The following is a 22,778-nucleotide window of genomic DNA, read 5'->3' as shown; positions in this document are numbered from 1 at the left end:
AGTAGAGGAGAGTAGAGGACATTGCAGTAGAGGAGAGGACAGTAGAGGAGAGTAGAGTAGATGACAGTGCAGTAGAGCAGAGTAGAGGACAGTGCAGTAGAGGAGAGCAGAGGAGAGCAGAGTAGAGGAGAGCAGAGTAGAGGACAGTGCAGTAGAAGAGAGTAGAGTAGAGTCGATGATAGTGCAGTAGAGTAGAGGAGAGGAGAGTAGAGTAGAGCAGAGTAGAGGACAGTGCAGTAGAGTAGAGGAGAGGAGAGTAGAGTAGAGCAGAGTAGAGGACAGTGCAGTAGAGGAGATTAGAGTAGAGTAGATGAAAGTGCAGTAGAGTAGAGCAGAGCAGTAGAGGAGAGGAGAGTAGAGGACAGTGCAGTAGACGAGAGGAGAGGACAGTGGCTAGAGGAGAGGAGATGAGAGGAGATGAGAGGAGATGAGAGGAGATGAGAGTAGAGGACAGTGTAGTAGAGGACAGTAGAGGAGATGAGATGAGAGTAGAGGACAGTGCAGTAGAGGAGAGTAGAGGACAGTGTAGTAGAGGACAGTAGAGGACAGTAGAGGAGAGGAGATGAGAGGAGAGGAGAAAAGAGTAGAGGAGAGGAGAGGAGAGTAGAAGAGAGTAGAGGACAGTAGAGTAGAGTATAGGAGAGGAGAGTACAGTAGAGTAGAGGACAGTGCAGTAGAGGAGAGTAGAGGAGAATAGAGGACAGTAGAATAGAGGAGAGTAGAATAGAGTAGAGGACAATAGAGCAGAGGAGAGAACAGTAGAGTAGAGGACAGTAGAGTACAGCAGAGGAGAGTGCAGTAGAGGAGATGACATTCGAGTAGAGGAGAGGATAGTAGAGTAGAGTAGAGTAGAGGATGGGAGAGGACAGTAGAGTAGAGGAGAGGACAGTAGAGTAGAGGAGAGGACAGTATAGTAGAGGACAGTAGAGTAGAGGAGAGTAGAGTAGAGGACAGTAGAGTAGAGGAGAGGACAGTAGAGTATAGCAGAGGAGAGTGCAGTACAGCAGAGGAGAGTGCAGTAGAGGAGAGGACAGTAGAGTATAGCAGAGGAGAGTGCAGTACAGCAGAGGAGAGTGCAGTAGAGGAGAGGACAGTAGAGTAGAGGACAGTAGAGTAGAGTAGAGTAGAGTAGAGTAGAGTAGAGTAGAGGAGAGGACAGTGCAGTAGAGGAGAGGAGAAGAGAGTAGAGTAGAGGAGAATACAGTAGAGTAGAGGAGAGCAGAGGAGAGGACCGTAGAGTAGAGGACAGTATATTATAGTAGAGAAGAGGACAGTAGAGTAGAGTAGAGGACAGTAGAGTAGATGAGAGGACAGTAGAGTAGAGGAGAGGACAGTAGAGTAGAGGAGAGTAGAGTAGAGTAGAGGACAGTAGAGTAGAGGACAGTAGAGTAGAGGACAGTAGAGTAGAGGAGAGGACAGTAGAGTAGAGGATAGTAGAGTAGAGGAGAGCAGAGTAGAGGATAGAGCAGTAGAGGAGAGGAGAATGGAAAATAGTAGAGGAGAGGAGAGGACAGTAGAGGAGAATAGAAGAGGACAGTGCAGTAGAGTACAGTAGAGTAGAGGAGAGTAGAGGAGAGTAGAGGACATTGCAGTAGAGGAGAGTAGAGGACAGTGCAGTAGAAGAGAGTAGAGTAGAGTCGATGACAGTGCAGTAGAGTAGACGAGAGTAGAGTAGAGCAGAGTAGAGGACAGTGCAGTAGAGGAGATTAGAGTAGAGTAGATGACAGTGCAGTAGAGTAGAGCAGAGCAGAGCAGAGTAGAGCAGAGGACAGTGCAGGAGAGGACAGTAGAGTAGAGCAGAGCAGTAGAGCAGTAGAGGAGAGTAGAGGACAGTGCAGTAGACGAGAGGAGAGTAGAGGACAGTAGAGGACAGTAGAGGACAGTAGAGGAGATGAGATGAGAGTAGAGGACAGTGTAGTAGAGGACAGTAGAGGACAGTGCAGTAGAGGAGAGGAGAGTAGAGGACAGTGTAGTAGAGGACAGTAGAGGACAGTAGAGGAGAGGAGATGAGAGGACAGTGCAGTCGAGGAGAGGAGAAAAGAGTAGAGGAGAGGAGAAGAGAGTAGAGGAGAGTAGAAGAGAGTAGAGGACAGTAGAGTAGAGTATAGGAGAGGAGAGTACAGTAGAGTAGAGTACAGTGCAGTAGAGGAGAGTAGAGGAGAATAGAGGACAGTAGAATAGAGTAGAGGACAGTAGAATAGAGTAGAGGACAATAGAGGAGAGGACAATAGAGGAGAGGACAGTAGAGTAGAGGAGAGGACAGTAGAGTACAGCAGAGGAGAGTGCAGTAGAGGAGAGGACAGTAGAGTATAGCAGAGGAGAGTGCAGTACAGCAGAGGAGAGGACATTAGAGTAGAGGAGAGGATAGTAGAGTAGAGTAGAGTAGAGTAGAGGAGGGGAGAGGAGAGGAGAGGACAGTAGAGTAGAGGAGAGGACAGTATAGTAGAGGACAGTATAGTAGAAGACAGTAGAGTAGAGGACAGTATAGTAGAGGACAGTAGAGTAGAGGACAGTAGAGTAGAGGAGAGGACAGTAGAGTACAGCAGAGGAGAGTGCAGTAGAGGAGAGGACAGTAGAGTAGAGGAGAGGACAGTAGAGTAGAGGAGAGGACAGTGCAGTAGAGGAGAGGAGAAGAGAGTAGAGGAGAGGAGTGTAGAGGAGAATACAGTAGAGTAGAGGAGAGCAGAGGAGAGGACCGTAGAGTAGAGGACAGTAGAGTAGATGAGAGGACAGTAGAGTAGAGGAGAGGACAGTAGAGTAGAGGAGAGTAGAGGAGAGGACAGTATAGTAGAGGACAGTAGAGTAGAGGAGAGGACAGTAGAGTAGAGTAGAGTAGAGTAGAGGACAGTAGAGGACAGTAGAGTAGAGGACAGTAGAGTAGAGAAGAGGAGAGTAGAGGAGAGCAGAGTAGAGTAGAGGAGAGTGCAGTAGAGCAGAGGACAGTAGAGTTGAGGAGAGGACAGTAGAGTAGAGGACAGTAGAGCAGAGTAGAGGACAGTGCAGTAGAGGGGAGGAGAGTAGAGTAGAGGACAGTAGAGTAGAGGACAGTGTAGTAGAGGACAGTAGAGGACAGTGCAGTAGAGGAGAGGAGAGTAGAGGACAGTGTAGTAGAGGACAGTAGAGGAGAGGAGATGAGAGGAGAGGACAGTGCAGTCGAGGAGAGGAGAAAAGAGTAGAGGAGAGGAGAAGAGAGTAGAGGAGAGTAGAAGAGAGTAGAGGACAGTAGAGTAGAGTATAGGAGAGGAGAGTACAGTAGAGTAGAGGACAGTGCAGTAGAGGAGAGTAGAGGAGAATAGAGGACAGTAGAATAGAGTAGAGGACAGTAGAATAGAGTAGAGGACAATAGAGGAGAGGACAATAGAGGAGAGGACAGTAGAGTAGAGGAGAGGACAGTAGAGTACAGCAGAGGAGAGTGCAGTAGAGGAGAGGACATTAGAGTAGAGGATAGTAGAGTAGAGTAGAGTAGAGTAGAGGACAGTAGAGTAGAGGAGAGGACAGTACAGTAGAGGACAGTATAGTAGAGGACAGTAGAGTAGAGGACAGTATAGTAGAGGACAGTAGAGTAGAGGACAGTAGAGTAGAGGAGAGGACAGTAGAGTACAGCAGAGGAGAGTGCAGTAGAGGAGAGGACAGTAGAGTAGAGGAGAGGACAGTAGAGTAGAGGAGAGGAGAGGACAGTGCAGTAGAGGAGAGGGGAAGAGAGTAGAGGAGAGGAGTGTAGAGGAGAATACAGTAGAGTAGAGGAGAGCAGAGGAGAGGACCGTAGAGTAGAGGACAGTAGAGTAGATGAGAGGACAGTAGAGTAGAGGAGAGGACAGTAGAGTAGAGGAGAGTAGAGGAGAGGACAGTATAGTAGAGGACAGTAGAGTAGAGGAGAGGACAGTAGAGTAGAGTAGAGTAGAGTAGAGGACAGTAGAGTAGAGAAGAGGAGAGTAGAGGAGAGTGCAGTAGAGCAGAGGACAGTGCAGTAGAGCAGAGGACAGTAGAGTTGAGGAGAGGACAGTAGAGTAGAGGACAGTAGAGCAGAGTAGAGGACAGTGCAGTAGAGGGGAGGAGAGTAGAGTAGAGGACAGTAGAGTAGAGGACAGTAGAGGAGAGGACAGTAGAGGACAGTAGAGGAGAGCAGAGCAGAGCAGAGTAGTTGAGATTAGAGGACAGTAGAGTAGAGGACAGTAGAGGAGAGTACAGGAGAGGAGAGTGTAGTAGAGGAGAGCAGAGTAGATGACAGTAGAGGAGAGCAGAGTAGAGGACAGTAGAGTAGAGGAGTGGAGAATAGAGTAGAGGACAGTAGAGTAGAGGACAGTAGAGGAGAGTACTGGAGAGGACAGTGTAGTAGAGGAGTGGAGAGCATAGCAGAGTAGAGGAGAGTAGAGGACAGTAGAGTAGAGGACAGTAGAGGAGAGGAGTAGACTAGAGGACAGTAGAGGAGAGTAGAGTAGAGGACAGTGTAGTAGAGGACAGGAGAGTAGAGTAGAGGACATTAGAGGAGAGGAGAGCAAAATAGAGGACAAGTGGAGGAGAGTAGAGTAGAGGAGAGTAGAGGAGAGGAGAGCAGAGTAGTGGACAGTGCAGTAGAGTAGAGGAGAGTAGAGGAGAGCAGAGTAGAGTAGTGGACAGTGCAGTAGAGTAGAGGAGAGTAGAGGAGAGCAGAGTAGAGTAGAGGTCAGTGCAGAGCAGTAGAAGAGAGTAGAGTAGAGTAGAGGAGAGTGCAGTAGAGCAGAGGACAGTAGAGTTGAGGAGAGGACAGTAGAGTAGAGGACAGTAGAGGAGAGTACAGGAGAGGAGAGTGTAGTAGAGGAGAGCAGAGTAGATGACAGTAGAGGAGAGCAGAGTAGAGGACAGTAGAGTAGAGGAGTGGAGAATAGAGTAGAGTAGAGGACAGTAGAGGAGAGTACTGGAGAGGACAGTGTAGTAGAGGAGTGGAGAGCATAGCAGAGTAGAGGAGAGTAGAGGACAGTAGAGTAGAGGACAGTAGAGGAGAGTACTGGAGAGGACAGTGCAGTAGAGGAGAGGAGTAGAATAGAGGACAGTAGAGGAGAGTAGAGTAGAGGACAGTGTAGTAGAGGACAGGAGAGTAGAGTAGAGGACATTAGAGGAGAGGAGAGCAAAATAGAGGACAAGTGCAGTAGAGGAGAGTAGAGTAGAATAGAGGAGAGGACAGTAGAGGACAGTGGAGGACAATAGAGGACAGTAGAGGACAGTGCAGTAGAGTAGAGGAGAGTAGAGGAGAGCAGAGTAGAGTAGAGGACAGTGCAGAGCAGTAGAGTAGATTAGAGTAGGACAGTGGAGTAGAGGAGAGGCCAGTGCAGTAGAGGACAGTAGAGGACAGTGGAGGACAGTAGTGTAGAGGACAGTAGAGGACAATAGAGGACAGTAGAGGACAGTGGAGGACAGTAGTGTAGAGGACAGTAGAGGACAATAGAGGACAGTAGAGGACAGTAGAGGACAGTGGAGGACAATAGAGGACAGTGGAGGACAGTGCAGTAGAGTAGAGGAGAGTAGAGGAGAGCAGAGTAGAGTAGAGGACAGTGCAGAGCAGTAGAGGAGAGGAGAGGCCAGTGTAGTAGAGGACAGTATAGTAGAGGACAGTATAGTAGAGGACAGTATAGTAGAGGACAGTAGAGTAGAGGACAGTAGAGTAGAGGACAGTAGAGTAGAGGACAGTATAGTAGAGGACAGTATAGTAGAGGACAGTATAGTAGAGGACAGTAGAGTAGAGGACAGGACAGTAGAGTACAGCAGAGGAGAGTAGAGGAGAGTACAGGACAGTGTAGTAGAGGACAGTAGAGGAGAGGAGAGGACAGTGCAGTAGAGGAGAGGAGAAGAGAGTAGAGCAGAGGAAAGGAGAATACAGTAGAGTAGATTAGAGTAGAGAAGAGGACAGTAGAGTAGAGTAGAGGACAGTAGAGTAGAGGACAGTAGAGTAGAGGACAGTAGAGTAGAGGAGAGGACAGTAGCGTAGAGGACAGTAGAGTAGAGGACAGTAGAGGAGAGCAGAGGAGAGTGCAGTAGAGGAGAGGACAGTAGAGTAGAGGAGAAGACGGTAGAGTAGAGGAGAGTAGAGGAGAGGACAGTAGAGTAGAGGACAGTAGAGCAGAGTAGAGGACAGTGCAGTAGAGAGAGGGAGAGTAGAGTAGAGGACAGTGTAGTAGAGGAGAGGAGAGCAGAGTAGAGGAGAGTAGAGGACAGTAGAGGAGAGCAGAGCAGAGTAGAGGAGAGTAGAGGACAGTAGAGTAGAGGACAGTAGAGGAGAGTAGAGGAGAGTAGAGGACAGTAGAGTAGAGGACAGTGTAGTAGAGTAGAGGACAGTAGAGTAGAGGAGAGGACAGTAGAGTAGAGGAGAGTAGAGTAGAGGAGAGGACAGTAGAGTAGAGGAGAGGACAGTAGAGTAGAGGACAGTAGAGGAGAGGAGAAAAGAGTAGAGGACAGTGCAGTAGAGGAGAGTAGATCAGAGTAGAGGACAGTAGAATAGAGGAGAGCAGAGTAGAGGACAGTGCAGTAGAGGAGAGTAGTGGAGAGGACAGTAGAGGACACTACAGTAGAGGACAGTAGAGTAGAGGACACTAGAGGACAGTGGAGGACAGTAGTGTAGAGGACACTAGAGTACAGCAGAGGAGAGTGCAGTAGAGGAGAGGACATTAGAGTAGAGTAGAGTAGAGTAGAGGAGAGGAGAGGAGAGGACAGTAGAGTAGAGGAGAGGACAGTATAGTAGAGGACAGTATAGTAGAGGACAGTAGAGTAGAGGACAGTAGAGTAGAGGAGAGGACAGTAGAGTACAGCAGAGGAGAGTGCAGTAGAGGAGAGGACAGTAGAGTAGAGGAGAGGACAGTAGAGTAGAGGAGAGGAGAGGACAGTGCAGTAGAGGAGAGGAGAAGAGAGTAGAGGAGAGGAGAGGAGTGTAGAGGAGAATACAGTAGAGTAGAGGAGAGCAGAGGAGAGGACCGTAGAGTAGAGGACAGTAGAGTAGATGAGAGGACAGTAGAGTAGAGGAGAGGACAGTAGAGTAGAGGAGAGTAGAGGAGAGGACAGTATAGTAGAGGACAGTAGAGTAGAGGAGAGGACAGTAGAGTAGAGTAGAGTAGAGTAGAGTAGAGTAGAGTAGAGGACAGTAGAGTAGAGGACAGTAGAGTAGAGAAGAGGAGAGTAGAGGAGAGTGCAGTAGAGCAGAGGACAGTAGAGTTGAGGAGAGGACAGTAGAGTAGAGGACAGTAGAGCAGAGTAGAGGACAGTGCAGTAGAGGGGAGGAGAGTAGAGGACAGTAGAGGACAGTAGAGGAGAGCAGAGCAGAGCAGAGTAGATGAGATTAGAGGACAGTAGAGGAGAGTACAGGAGAGGAGAGTGTAGTAGAGGAGAGCAGAGTAGATGACAGTAGAGGAGAGCAGAGTAGAGGACAGTAGAGTAGAGGAGTGGAGAATAGAGTAGAGGACAGTAGAGTAGAGGACAGTAGAGGAGAGGACAGTAGAGGAGAGTACTGGAGAGGACAGTGTAGTAGAGGAGTGGAGAGCATAGCAGAGTAGAGGAGAGTAGAGGACAGTAGAGTAGAGGACAGTAGAGGAGAGGAGTAGACTAGAGGACAGTAGAGGAGAGTAGAGTAGAGGACAGTGTAGTAGAGGACAGTAGAGTAGAGGACAGTAGAGTAGAGGAGAGGACAGTAGAGTACAGCAGAGGAGAGTGCAGTAGAGGAGAGGACAGTAGAGTAGAGGAGAGGACAGTAGAGTAGAGGAGAGGAGAGGACAGTGCAGTAGAGGAGAGGAGAAGAGAGTAGAGGAGAGGAGTGTAGAGGAGAATACAGTAGAGTAGAGGAGAGCAGAGGAGAGGACCGTAGAGTAGAGGACAGTAGAGTAGATGAGAGGACAGTAGAGTAGAGGAGAGGACAGTAGAGTAGAGGAGAGTAGAGGAGAGGACAGTATAGTAGAGGACAGTAGAGTAGAGGAGAGGACAGTAGAGTAGAGTAGAGTAGAGTAGAGTAGAGGACAGTAGAGTAGAGGACAGTAGAGTAGAGAAGAGGAGAGTAGAGGAGAGTGCAGTAGAGCAGAGGACAGTAGAGTTGAGGAGAGGACAGTAGAGTAGAGGACAGTAGAGCAGAGTAGAGGACAGTGCAGTAGAGGGGAGGAGAGTAGAGTAGAGGACAGTAGAGTAGAGGACAGTAGAGGAGAGGACAGTAGAGGACAGTAGAGGAGAGCAGAGCAGAGCAGAGTAGATGAGATTAGAGGACAGTAGAGGAGAGTACAGGAGAGGAGAGTGTAGTAGAGGAGAGCAGAGTAGATGACAGTAGAGGAGAGCAGAGTAGAGGACAGTAGAGTAGAGGAGTGGAGAATAGAGTAGAGGACAGTAGAGGAGAGTACTGGAGAGGACAGTGTAGTAGAGGAGTGGAGAGCATAGCAGAGTAGAGGAGAGTAGAGGACAGTAGAGTAGAGGACAGTAGAGGAGAGGAGTAGACTAGAGGACAGTAGAGGAGAGTAGAGTAGAGGACAGTGTAGTAGAGGACAGGAGAGTAGAGTAGAGGACATTAGAGGAGAGGAGAGCAAAATAGAGGACAAGTGGAGGAGAGTAGAGTAGAGGATAGTAGAGGAGAGGAGAGCAGAGTAGTGGACAGTGCAGTAGAGTAGAGGAGAGTAGAGGAGAGCAGAGCAGAGTAGAGTAGTGGACAGTGCAGTAGAGTAGAGGAGAGTAGAGGAGAGCAGAGTAGAGTAGAGGACAGTGCAGAGCAGTAGAAGAGAGTAGAGTAGAGTAGAGGAGAGTGCAGTAGAGCAGAGGACAGTAGAGTTGAGGAGAGGACAGTAGAGTAGAGGACAGTAGAGGAGAGTACAGGAGAGGAGAGTGTAGTAGAGAAGAGCAGAGTAGATGACAGTAGAGGAGAGCAGAGTAGAGGACAGTAGAGTAGAGGAGTGGAGAATAGAGTAGAGTAGAGGACAGTAGAGGAGAGTACTGGAGAGGACAGTGTAGTAGAGGAGTGGAGAGCATAGCAGAGTAGAGGAGAGTAGAGGACAGTAGAGTAGAGGACAGTAGAGGAGAGTACTGGAGAGGACAGTGCAGTAGAGGAGAGGAGTAGACTAGAGGACAGTAGAGGAGAGTAGAGTAGAGGACAGTGTAGTAGAGGACATTAGAGGAGAGGAGAGCAAAATAGAGGACAAGTGCAGTAGAGGAGAGTAGAGTAGAATAGAGGAGAGGACAGTAGAGGACAGTGGAGGACAATAGAGGACAGTAGAGTAGAGGAGAGTAGAGGAGAGCAGAGTAGAGTAGAGGACAGTGCAGAGCAGTAGAGTAGAGTAGAGTAGAGTAGGACAGTGGAGTAGAGGAGAGGCCAGTGCAGTAGAGGACAGTAGAGGACAGTGGAGGACAGTAGTGTAGAGGACAGTAGAGGACAATAGAGGACAGTAGAGGACAGTGGAGGACAGTAGTGTAGAGGACAGTAGAGGACAATAGAGGACAGTAGAGGACAGTAGAGGACAGTAGAGGACAGTAGAGGACAGTGGAGGACAATAGAGGACAGTGGAGGACAGTGCAGTAGAGTAGAGGAGAGCAGAGTAGAGTAGAGGACAGTGCAGAGCAGTAGAGGAGAGTAGAGTAGAGTAGAGGACAGTGGAGTAGAGGAGAGGCCAGTGTAGTAGAGGACAGTATAGTAGAGGACAGTATAGTAGAGGACAGTAGAGTAGAGGACAGTAGAGTAGAGGAGAGGACAGTAGAGTACAGCAGAGGAGAGTACAGGACAGTGTAGTAGAGGACAGTAGAGGAGAGGAGAGTAGAGGACAGTGCAGTAGAGGAGAGGAGAAGAGAGTAGAGCAGAGGAAAGGAGAATACAGTAGAGTAGATTAGAGTAGAGAAGAGGACAGTAGAGTAGAGTAGAGGACAGTAGAGTAGAGGACAGTAGAGTAGAGGAGAGGACAGTAGCGTAGAGGACAGTAGAGTAGAGGACAGTAGAGGAGAGCAGAGGAGAGTGCAGTAGAGGAGAGGACAGTAGAGTAGAGGAGAAGACGGTAGAGTAGAGGAGAGTAGAGGAGAGGACAGTAGAGTAGAGGACAGTAGAGCAGAGTAGAGGACAGTGCAGTAGAGAGAGGGAGAGTAGAGTAGAGGACAGTGTAGTAGAGGAGAGGAGAGCAGAGTAGAGGAGAGTAGAGGACAGTAGAGGAGAGGAGAGGAGAGCAGAGCAGAGTAGAGGAGAGTAGAGGACAGTAGAGTAGAGGACAGTAGAGGACAGTAGAGGACAGTAGAAGAGAGTAGAGGAGAGTAGAGGACAGTAGAGTAGAGGACAGTGTAGTAGAGTAGAGGACAGTAGAGTAGAGGAGAGGACAGTAGAGTAGAGGACAGTAGAGTAGAGGACAGTAGAGTAGAGGACAGTAGAGGAGAGGAGAAAAGAGTAGAGGACAGTGCAGTAGAGGAGAGTAGATCAGAGTAGAGGACAGTAGAATAGAGGAGAGCAGAGTAGAGGACAGTGCAGTAGAGGAGAGTAGTGGAGAGGACAGTAGAGGACACTACAGTAGAGGACAGTAGAGGACAGTAGAGTAGAGGACACTAGAGGACAGTGGAGGACAGTAGTGTAGAGGGCAGTAGAGGACAATAGAGGACAGTAGAGGACAGTAGAGTAGAGGACACTAGAGGACAGTGGAGGACAGTAGTGTAGAGGACAGTAGAGGACAATAGAGGACAGTAGAGGACAGTGCAGTAGAGTAGAGGAGAGTAGAGGAGAGGACAGTAGAGGACACTACAGTAGAGGACAGTAGAGGACAGTAGAGGACAGTAGAGTAGAGGACACTAGAGGACAGTAGTGTAGAGGACAGTAGAGGACAATAGAGGACAGTAGAGGACAGTACAGTAGAGGACAGTAGAGGACAGTGTAGTAGAGGACACTAGAGGACAGTAGTGTAGAGGACAGTATAGGACAGTAGAGGACAGTGTAGTAGAGGACAATAGAGGACAGTAGAGGACAGTACAGTAGAGGACAATAGAGGACAGTACAGTAGAGGACAGTGTAGTAGAGGACAGTAGAGGACAGTACAGGACAGTACAGTAGAGGACAGTAGAGTATAATAGACCAGAGGACACTAGAGGACAGTGGAGGACAGTAGTGTAGAGGACAGTAGAGGACAGTGTAGTAGAGGACAGTAGAGGACAGTAGAGCAGAGGACACTAGAGGACAGTGGAGGACAGTAGTGTAGAGGACAGTAGAGGACAATAGAGGACAGTACAGTAGAGGACAGTACAGTAGAGGACAGTAGAGTAGAGGACAATAGAGGACAGTAGAGGACAGTAGAGGACAGTAGTGTAGAGGACAGTAGAAGACAGTAGAGGACAGTACAGTAGAGGACAGTAGAGGACAGTGGAGGACAGTAGTGTAGAGGACAGTGGAGGACAGTAGAGGACAGTAGAGGACAGTGGAGGACAGTAGTGTAGAGGACAGTGGAGGACAGTAGAGGACAGTAGAGGACAGTGCAGTAGAGGACAGTACAGTAGAGGACAGTAGAGGACAGTACAGTAGAGGACAGTAGAGGACAGTGCAGTAGAGGACAGTACAGTAGAGGACAGTAGAGGACAGTACAGTAGAGGACAGTAGAGGACAGTACAGTAGAGGACAGTACAGTGGAGGACAGTAGTGTAGAGGACAGTAGAGGACAGTAGAGGACAGTGCAGTAGAGGACAGTAGAGGACAGTAGTGTAGAGGACAGTAGAGGACAGTAGAGGACAGTAGTGTAGAGGACAGTGGAGGACAGTAGAGGACAGTAGAAGACAGTAGAGGACAGTAGAGGACAGTGGAGGACAGTAGTGTAGAGGACAGTAGAGGACAATAGAGGACAGTAGAGGACAGTGGAGGACAGTAGTGTAGAGGACAGTAGAGGACAATAGAGGACAGTAGAGGACAGTAGTGTAGAGGACAATAGAGGACAGTAGAGGACAGTAGAGCACAGTGGAGGACAATAGAGGACAGTAGAGGACAGTGCAGTAGAGGAGAGCAGAGGATAAGTGGTTTCCAGTTGATACCTGTCCTTGTGCAACATGAGGTCGTCCTCCTGGTACTCCTCTCCACTGAAGTATTCTCCTGAGCCCTTGTCATCATCACTGTCCGCTCCCCCTGGCTTCTCTCTACGGATGGTTGGGTACAGAACACCCCCTGATTCTGACCTGGGGTCAAAGGGTCAAAGTTTAACCAGACACCTTTTTAAGGGGTGATTGAGGTATAGTATCTGAGTAAAGCAGATCATATAAGCCAATGCGAGATCGGGGTCATTAAAGGGTGAAACAGTAGTTTCACACACATACCTAATGTAGGTCTCATAGTAGAGCCTCCTGTCCAAGCAAGCACGTTGTGGTGAAGGAATTGTGGATTTGGGACAGGGGAGGGGAAGGGCATGCAATGACAAAGACAATGTGAGACAAACGGAAATAATAATCCTGGACATAAAATGAATGGGTCTGGAGTGTGACTTAAATGTAATGTAATGGAGTGTGTGTGTTACTGACAGATACACACAATTCCAGGATTTCAACATAAAGAGCTCTTAGTGGTGCAAGAATGAACGGTGCTGAAAAGATCCATTCTATGAAAGGCCAGGATATGTGAAAGACATAGCTGTGGTAAGGATGTGATGGGGGCAACAACTTCAAAACCCAAACGTCCTATTCAGATCCACATCTGTTGTCATGGGGTTGATCTCATTGAGCTCCACAGCTCCTAGACCTTACGCAAGCAAAAAACCACTGTTCTCATCACACATGAATTCAAACCTACAATAATCCCCTTGTTCATTAGCACAATGTAAAAAAAAATGTTGATTCAACGTACAATTGTAAGGCAACCAGCTGCAATAGGATTGGCAACTTACTCCAAAAATATTGGTTGAGAAAACACTTTTTTTGTGTGAAAATGTTGTTGAGTGAACTCACTATCTTCTTGCACCTTGTTGCCTTACAATTGTACATTGAATCAATTTTTTTGTTTTACAGTGCATTCATTCATTGACTACTACATTAAAAATGAAGAGAACCATAATATTATGTAACCTTTAACCAGGAAGTCCCTTTCAGTTTAAGAGAGCTCATTTACTAGGGAGACCGAGCCAAGAAAGCAGCCTCCTAAGCTACCTTGCAGACTGGACCGTGGTGAGGGTGTCGAAGTCAACACTCTTGCGGTGCGAGCTGGAAGAGGGTGCCCCATTAGCGGACGAGTCCTCTCGGCGGAGACAGCACCGCTGCCCCCCTTTGGTCAGGGAGGGCAGGGTGGGGATGTTGGCGTTGTTGAGGTTGGCGTTGGAGGACATGGGGGATTTGGGGTAGTAGTGGTTGTAGGGGTGGGGGTCACCAGCCCCTTCCTCAGAGCCAACCTGAGAGGGCTCCACGAATGCATGGCAGGAAGGAGGCGGGACCTGGAGGGGCCGCTGGGTGACAGAACCCCGGTGGTCCCCGTTAACGTGATTGGTGTGGTTGGCGAACAGCACGCCGTTCCTCTGTAGAGACAACACTCGGGTCAGTACAGGCGACCATAACAACACAGTGACCAAACTTAACCACTGGCTTTGGGTCTGTCCTGGTGGTAAGGAACGGCCATTGAGGTTTTAATTACGATCTTCACTAAATTATGTTCAACAGGTAATGAGGGTATTAAATGAACAGTGCATTTAGTGAAGGTTTGTGTGCAAAACATTTTATGTAAGTGGAGTAACTTTAAAACCACTGGGTTGAATAAGTATCATCTACTGTGTGTTCTGGGTTATCAGGCAATATGAGTGTTATCATCTTTAAACTAGTCTCAACGACAATGGAAATGACATTATTGTCAACATCTCAGAGTGATGTTGTGACTGAGTCAATAGGCAAGCTCTTCCCACTGGCCAAAGAGTGGACCAACAAAGTAACAGTTTTCATTGCGGCACTTGATTTAGCTCAGCTAGCAACCACGTGAACTGAGTTTGGGACCATTCTATTGGCTGTAAAAGACTAATTCTAAGTGTCGGGTGAGTTAAATCAAGCGCATCTATGAACTGGGACAGTGATTTACCCTAGACACCTCGTCATCTTCTTCTGCATTCATGTCTACAAGGCCCTCGTCTTGCAGGTCACATGATATGACTCGGCGAATTTCGGGCCCAATATCATGCAGTGTGCGGAGGCCAGCCTGCAACGACGACAAGAGAGCAGCTGAGAGCTGGCAGGAACATGAACTGAAGCATAAGGTCAGACACATACAGTACACACAGACACATCAGATTGAGGTGCTTTGTTAATCAGGGTGAGTGTGCACAGCACTGCTAATCTAGAGTTGATACAAGACTAAATCATTTCTGAGGAACAACATTCTCTTTATCTCTGACTGTTTCCAGAAGCAGGTAAGAAAGGATATAGTCTGCAGATGAAAGCGTGGCTAGAGGTGACATAGCACAGTGCAGGCCAGGGAAGCAACATTGTGTTCAGGTGTAGTGGCCTGCTGCTTTGCAGATGTCCAGTGGTGATTGGACAAAGCAGCACTAGTGTGATTCAACCAATCGCTAACTAGCAGTTACATATTGTTTACCCATATTAATGTATTATTATCTTACTAAATTAGCCACATATTTTGGTTTGTAAGTCCTATCAGTTAGTTTCAAAGGTTGTTATCTTTTAAATTGTACAGGTATCTGCAGTTGAAATAAACTGACTTGTTGTGTAGAGTGTACACAGATTGGCCATAATAGTTTGAGTTTGTTAACTATTAAAAAAATAATAATTGTGCGTCGCCCCATGGCCTGGGCTCGAACCCAGAACCTCTGGTGGCACAGCTGCCTTAGACCACTGTTTGGTAACTATTGACAACTCTAGAGGAGGTGGAATGGTACAGTGCAATACAGAACAGTACAGCAGTTGAGACTCACCTGGAGGGCGATGGTGGAGTTCAGGCTGGAGAATGAGTGTCTTCCCACCAGGCCTTGCTCTTTGCGTTTCTTGAATTTCCTGAAGTAGTCCTGTATCAGGAAGGTGGCATAGAACTTCCCCACGGTTACCTCATCATCTAGGTGAACAGACCACACAAACGCCTCCACTGTCAGCACCGCACCACGCCGCACAGCATCCTGGGAAATAACACTAGGCCCGAAGACACAATGGTCCTCTACCTCTCCTATAGGAACTCTTCAGAGCACTCCAACAATTGGCTGAATATCATATACATGTATGCTGTCTTTGTCATGAGTCTGTTTTGAATAACTGATATTCTGCAGAAACCCAACATTTTTTTTTATATACAGTATACAGGACTAGTCAGAAGTTTGGACACACCTACTCATTCAAGGGTTTTTCTTATTTTTTAAAACTATTTTTTACATTGTAAAATAATAGAGAAGACATCAAACTATGAAATAACACATATAGAATCATGTAGTAACCAAAAAAGTGTTAAAAAAATCCAAATATATTTTATATTTGAGATTCTTCAAAGTAGCCACCCTTTGCCTTCATGACAGTTTTGCACTCTCTTGGCATTCTCTCAACCAGCTTCATGAGGTAGTCACCTGGAATGCATTTCAATTAACAGGTGTGCCTTGTTCAAAGTTAATTTATGGATTGTCTGTCCTTCTTAAAGCATTTGAGCCAATCAGTTGTGTTGTGACAAGGTAGGAGTGGTATACAGAAGATAGCCCTATTTGGTAAAAGACCAAGTCCATATTATGGCAAGACCAGGTCAAATAAGCAAAGAGAAATGACAGTCCATCATTATTTTAAGACATGAAGGTCAGTCAAAAACGTTGAAAGTTTCTTCATGGTCGAACTGCTGGAAAGAAACCACTACCAAAGGACACCAATAAGAAGAAGAGACTTGTTTGGGCCAAGAAACATGAGCAATGGACATTAGATCGGTAGAAATCTGTTGTTTGGTCTGATGAGTCCAAGTTTGAGATTTTTGGTTCCAACCGCCGTGTCTTTGTGAAATGCAGAGTAGGTGAACGGATGATCTCTGCATGTGTGGTTCCCAATGTGAAATATGGAGGAGGGGGTGTGATGGTGTGGGCGTGCTTTGCTGGTGACACTGTCTGTTCAAGGCAGTAACCAGTATGGCTACCACAGTATTCTGCAGCGATACGCCATCCCATCTGGTTTGCTCTTAGTGGGACTATCATTTGTTTTTCAACAGGACAATGACACAACACACACTTTACAGGCTGTGTTAGGGCTATTTGACCAAGGAGAGCAATGGAGTGCTGCATCAGATGACCTGGCCTCCACAACCACCGGACCTCAACACAATTGAGATGGTTTGGGATGAGTTGGACCGCAGAGTGAAGAAAAAGCAGCCAACAAGTGCTCAGCATATGTGGGAACTCCTTCAAGACTGTTGGAAAAGCATTTCAGGTGAAGCTGTTTGAGAGAATGCCAAGAGTGTGCAAAGCTGTCAGCAAGGCAAAGGGTGGCTACTTTGAAGAATCTCAAATATACAAATATTTTTGGTTACTACATGATGTGTTATTTCATAGTTGTGATGTCTTCACTATTATGCTACAATGTAGAAAACAGTAAAAAATAAAGAAAAACCCTTGAATGAGTTGGTGTGTCCAAACGTTTGATTGGTACTGTATACAGTATATATATGTATGTAGGTAAGCTGACCAGTGAGCCACTGGGGCTCCTCATGATGAGTTCAGATTTTTGTGGACCCCACCCGATCAAAGTTGCCCATCCTTGCACTAGAGTATCTGGTATTATCAAAATATGAACAGTTCTGAAACATAGAACTGTAAACAGCCAAACAGACACTAACCTCAACTCAATACTGTCATCATACCACAAAATCATGATATGATGTGGCGCAACGCTTGTTTTCTTTCAAACCAACACAACCACATCTTACTAAACATACGAGTCTATCAAACAGCTACACATCCACCTACAGTATCTAAGGCTTAGCTACAGTACAGGGATACTGCCACAGTTAGAAGCACCTAGCAAGAAGACTACAGCAGAAAGAAAAGAATATCTAAACTGTTAAGAGATGTGCAGGCCAGGGAAGCAGTACAGAACAGGGAAGCAGCGATATGTGTCACTCAGCTAGTTAGTAAGCAGACTGGGGACAACTAGGGCACAGGAGAGAGGCAACTCTAGTTCCATGCCACCGGCCAAAAACAGAACTGCTGCAGGAAATTCCGGACGGCAGAGAGAGGGAGAGAGCAGAAGAGACTATGGAAGAGGGGAAAGAGGGAAAGCTGTGGGGGAGAGAAGCTTGGCCAGAAAGAGAGAGAGCGAGAGAGATCAAGAGGAGTTAGTCAACTATAGCAGAGCATGCAATGCTAGAACAAGCCAAGCATCGGAGTTAAATCAGAAAATATTGTGCAGCAAAGGATAACAATGAAAATAAAATACCACAAATAATGGTTTCAGCAAACTATGGCACAGTGAAGAACACCACAGGTTGGTCATCATCAGCATAGTACAACACAGCACAGCACCACAGACTGTATAGGTCAGCATGGCTCAGGTCAACCAAGCAGTATACAGAACAACAGTTCGGCATGGCATTTGACAGAAACACATGGGTGCTGCGATATCCCCTTCCTATAGAGTACACTGCTTGGTGCACAATGAAGTGAATAAGGAGCCATATAAGATTGAGCCTGGCCTGAGTATCACTAGGATGCCCCAGAGTTGGGCTGTAATGAGCATGTGACCACACTGTGGTGGGAAAAAGAGAGTGAGATAAGGTGAGTTTCGCCGAACTTAAGTGACAGTCTGTACTTTCTGTCTCATCTCCTATCTGATCCAGCTCTTATCTGTGATCTAACAACTGGGACTTTTACAGCTATTCACACACAAAAAAGGAAGTGAAGACTCAACTGTCTGTCAATAACTTGTCGAAGCAATCTGTTTCACAAGGTTAGTACGGCCATGGATCACTAATGTCAATGAATTTGTTTATTTTCAAGGTGTGACTGCTGAGTATATGCTTTGAGTTCCATGTATATATCCTGTGTAATACCACTGCTGAGGGAAAACTTTGTTGAAGGTCAGCCTGGAGGATCGCCAACGTGATTACACACACAGTACATAAGTAATAACACTGCTTAGCTATGTAGTTTTGCACAGCGCATTTGTATGTTTAAAGTGTACATAACAATTGAGCATGTGCGGGTATAGAGGGCAGTCTGACATGAGGAGGTCTCTCTTTAGCCGTGCTAGCCATGACGTAGAATCTACTGTACAGTTACTGTTGACAGACACCACAGACACATGGAGGCGGGAGCCATTCTACTGACCGCCTGCAGGGGGCACCACTTGGTCCAGCAGCTTCATGCTGGTCCTCTTCCAGATCTTCTTGATGACCGCTCGCAACTCCTCATTGGCCTGTTCCAAGTTGCCTAGGAAACCAACACTTGGTAAATGATTTGGACCAATCAAGACAGCTATCGAGCAGGCCACTGTATAAGAGTATTTTGAGTACATTCATTGAGTGTTTCCATTACAGCACCAGTGTGTCGACAGTGATTATGGTAATGTGGGCTCTAATGTTGTTCTTTGGGAACTGTGTTTCCACATAGCTAAGTCTGACACTGAGGACGTGTGAAGCTTGACTTTAAGTCAGAGCAGGTCTACTAAGGACATGGGCCAGTGAGAAACTGGAGCCGGGCCGTGGCGGTGGAAACACAAAGATCTGAGCGGTTTGGGTAAAACACTGGGGTTAGTCCTTAGTGGAAATACGCCATCAGAAATACTGTGGGATGATTCTGTCCCATGGACTTCATAGTATGTCCTCATTCAGACGTCACTGTGTTTTCTCCCAGTGCTCACCTTCAGTTTTGATCTTCAGAGCGGTCCTCACCAAGGCAAACAGAGTGGCATTGAACATGACTGTGCCATCACTGTTCAGGGGCATGTTCATTGCAACCAGTCTCTAAAAGGAGTAACAGTCATGCAACATATGAGTTAACCAGGGCAAGATTGAGCTCACAATATGAACACGTTATGTAATATGTGTGTGATGTGTGTTTGTGCTGTTTGGGTGTTCAGACACACCTTGCAGGCCACTCTGTGTGGACACAGCTTGCCGAAGCCTAGAGGGGGCTGGATGCGTCTCAGCAAGGTCACCACATCCAGATGCTTTATCCTGCCCCTGAAAGAGACACAGTCACACAGACACTGAAACCAACACACTACTGAAAGAGACACAGTCACACAGACACTGAAACCAACACACTACTGAAAGCTACACAGTCACACAGACACTGAAACCAACACACTACTGAAAGAGACACAGTCACACAGACACTGAAACCAACACACTACTGAAGAGACACCGTCACACAGACACTGAAACCAACACACTACTGAAAGAGACAGTCACACAGACACTGAAACCAACACACTACTGAAAGAGACAGTCACACAGACACTGAAACCAACACACTACTGAAAGAGACAGTCACACAGGCACTGAAACCAACACACTACTGAAAGAGACAGTCACACAGACACTGAAACCAACACACTACTGAAAGCAACACAGTCACACAGACACTGAAACCAACACACTACTGAAAGAGACACAGTCACACAGACACTGAAACCAACACACTACTGAAAGAGACACAGTCACACAGACACTGAAACCAACACACTACTGAAAGAGACACAGTCACACAGACACTGAAACCAACACACTACTGAAAGCAACACAGTCACACAGAAACCAACACACTACTGAAAGAGACACAGTCACACAGACACTGAAACCAACACACTACTGAAAGAGACACAGTCACACAGACACTGAAACCAACACACTACTGAAAGAGACAGTCACACAGACACTGAAACCAACACACTACTGAAGAGGCACCGTCACACAGACACTGAAACCAACACACTACTGAAAGAGACACAGTCACACAGACACTGAAACCAACACACTACTGAAAGAGACAGTCACACAGACACTGAAACCAACACACTACTGAAAGAGAGTCACACAGACACTGAAACCAACACACTGCTGAAAGAGACAGTCACACAGACACTGAAACCAACACACTACTGAAAGCAACACAGTCACACAGACACTGAAACCAACACACTACTGAAAGAGACACAGTCACACAGACACTGAAACCAACACACTACTGAAAGAGACACAGTCACACAGACACTGAAACCAACACACTACTGAAAGCAACACAGTCACACAGACACTGAAACCAACACACTACTGAAAGAGACACAGTCACACAGACACTGAAACCAACACACTACTGAAAGAGACACAGTCACACAGACACTGAAACCAACACACTACTGAAGAGACACCGTCACACAGACACTGAAACCAACACACTACTGAAAGCAACACAGTCACACAGACACTGAAACCAACACACTACTGAAAGAGACACCGTCACACAGACACTGAAACCAACACACTCACACAGACACTGAAACCAACACACTACTGAAAGAGACAGTCACACAGACACTGAAACCAACACACTACTGAAGAGACACCGTCACACAGACACTGAAACCAACACACTACTGAAAGAGACACAGTCACACAGACACTGAAACCAACACACTACTGAAAGAGACACAGTCACACAGACACTGAAACCAACACACTACTGAAAGAGACAGTCACACAGACACTGAAACCAACACACTACTGAAAGAGACAGTCACACAGACACTGAAACCAACACACTACTGAAAGAGACAGTCACACAGACACTGAAACCAACACACTACTGAAAGCAACACAGTCACACAGACACTGAAACCAACACACTACTGAAAGAGACACAGTCACACAGACACTGAAACCAACACACTACTGAAGAGACACCGTCACACAGACACTGAAACCAACACACTACGGAAAGAGACACAGTCACACAGACACTGAAACCAACACACTACTGAAAGAGACAGTCACACAGACACTGAAACCAACACACTACTGAAGAGACACCGTCACACAGACACTGAAACCAACACACTACTGAAAGAGACAGTCACACAGACACTGAAACCAACACACTACTGAAAGCAACACAGTCACACAGACACTGAAACCAACACACTACTGAAAGAGACACCAAATACAGAAACAACACACAGTGAGAACCAATGTAAATGAATGACTGCAGGGGTATGTGTGTGTATGTGTACTCTATGTCCAGATGGTAATGCAGACTCACTTGGCCTCAGGGTCGTACTCAGACCAGATCCTTTTAAACTCATCCAGGTGGTGAGGGCCCAGAATGGACCAATCACGTGTCAGATAGTCAAAGTTATCCATGATGACTGCAACAAACAAGTTGATGATCTAAAACAGAGGTATACAGTGTGTCAGTAAGGGATTACCTTTCTGTTTTCTCAATGACATTCCATTCAGCATTGAAAAACGTTTAAGTTTGTTCCTCCTGAGCAAGTCTGACCACACGTCAGAGACTACTTTGATGCATCCTTTTTGTCTTCTTCTAATGCCTCTTAAGAGGAAAGTAATCCAAAAGTAACTCATCAGATTACATTACTGAGTTTGGGAAATCCAAAAATGTATGTTACTGAGTACAATTTTGAAAAGGTAACTAGTTACTGTAATGGATTACACTTACCCAACCCTGTGTGTATGTGGGTGTGTGTACATGCTGCGATTATGTGTGTGTGTGTATACCAGGAAGGCGCAGAGCATGTAGAAGCTGATGAAGTAGATGATGGCGAATCCGCTGCCACAGGTTCTCTCCTCTCCAGGGTTGTAGTCTGACTCCGAGTCACACAGCTTCCCTGGCAGACATGCCAGCATGATCTCCTGCCACGCCTCACCTGTAGCACACCTGAGAAGCATCAACAACAGTAATATTAGGACTACAATGACCACAACCTTTCACCATCCATAATAATAAATCAATAGGTCTCACACACACACACACACACGCACACACACATGCACACACACATGCACACACACACACACACACACACACACGCACACACATGCACACACGCACAGACATACCTGAAGAGCATCAGGACAGCTTGAGGAAAGGTCTGGAAGTTGTTGTTTCGGTTAATCTGTGTGTGGCCTACCAAGGCAATCTTTCCAAACACCTGAAACACAGCACAGTGTGTTATTGAAGAAATAAATGCTAATCATATTGTAACTTCAACATTTCCAAAATAAATGTCTGTCAGTTACCTGCATTCCAATAACAGCATAGATGAAGAATAACATGGCTATCAGAAGGGCAACATAGGGAAGAGCCTAGGAAGGTCAGAGAGAAAAAGATAGTTTTAGTAGATTGTTACACTCTGACCTGTATGGCTCCACTGTTACCCCAGTAGGGTTGCAGAGGGAGGGTATTACTGGAAACTTTCAAAGTTGACCAGTAAACTGACAAAATTCTGGTAACATTCCAGTTTCTTTTGGAACTGATGTCTGTGCCCAGGGGGATGGAATAAAACGTTGAGGGAGTTTCTCCCTTCTACACTCCTCTGTGGTATTGTGCTACACATACAGTTTGTTAAGAAGGGGCTCTAATTTGTGCAACAACAAAAAATAATCCATAGACTTAATGGACATATGGACATATGTTCAAACTCGCACACTTTTGATAGACTTAATGGACATATGTTCAAACTCTCAGCTGCAAATTATCGAGATATCAAAGTGTCACCACCAAAAAAAACGTAAACAATCGGCCTTTAGCAAATGTAACATATGGCATTCATTTTTCTAATGCAAATAGCACTTTTCAGTAGTACTCAAAGCATGCCATTCTATGAGAACAGCATTTAACAACAGAGTAGACTAATAAGTCCTTGCTCAGGTAAAACTA

The 22,778-nt window shown here is 46.5% G+C and overlaps 1 protein-coding gene across 1 annotated transcript in view; it reads right to left on the bottom strand.

The window, feature by feature from the left end:
• Positions 1–22,778, bottom strand: part of LOC135528053 (voltage-dependent L-type calcium channel subunit alpha-1D-like) — a 125,663-nt gene that overhangs the window by 2,793 nt on the left and 100,092 nt on the right. Inside the window, exons 35-46 of the mRNA XM_064956823.1 lie at positions 22,139–22,204; positions 21,959–22,050; positions 21,617–21,776; positions 21,141–21,268; positions 18,967–19,063; positions 18,742–18,844; positions 18,210–18,311; positions 14,841–14,977; positions 13,991–14,107; positions 13,078–13,439; positions 12,256–12,282; positions 11,977–12,117 (exon numbers count right to left, since the gene is read on the bottom strand). Of these exons, the coding sequence (XP_064812895.1) occupies positions 11,977–12,117; positions 12,256–12,282; positions 13,078–13,439; positions 13,991–14,107; positions 14,841–14,977; positions 18,210–18,311; positions 18,742–18,844; positions 18,967–19,063; positions 21,141–21,268; positions 21,617–21,776; positions 21,959–22,050; positions 22,139–22,204 (1,532 nt within the window). The remainder of the gene's footprint in view (positions 1–11,976; positions 12,118–12,255; positions 12,283–13,077; positions 13,440–13,990; positions 14,108–14,840; positions 14,978–18,209; positions 18,312–18,741; positions 18,845–18,966; positions 19,064–21,140; positions 21,269–21,616; positions 21,777–21,958; positions 22,051–22,138; positions 22,205–22,778) is intronic.

This window comes from Oncorhynchus masou, chromosome 33 (assembly GCF_036934945.1).
Source record: "Oncorhynchus masou masou isolate Uvic2021 chromosome 33, UVic_Omas_1.1, whole genome shotgun sequence".
Lineage (NCBI taxonomy): Eukaryota > Metazoa > Chordata > Actinopteri > Salmoniformes > Salmonidae > Oncorhynchus > Oncorhynchus masou.
This window is presented reverse-complemented; position numbering and strand designations above follow the sequence as displayed.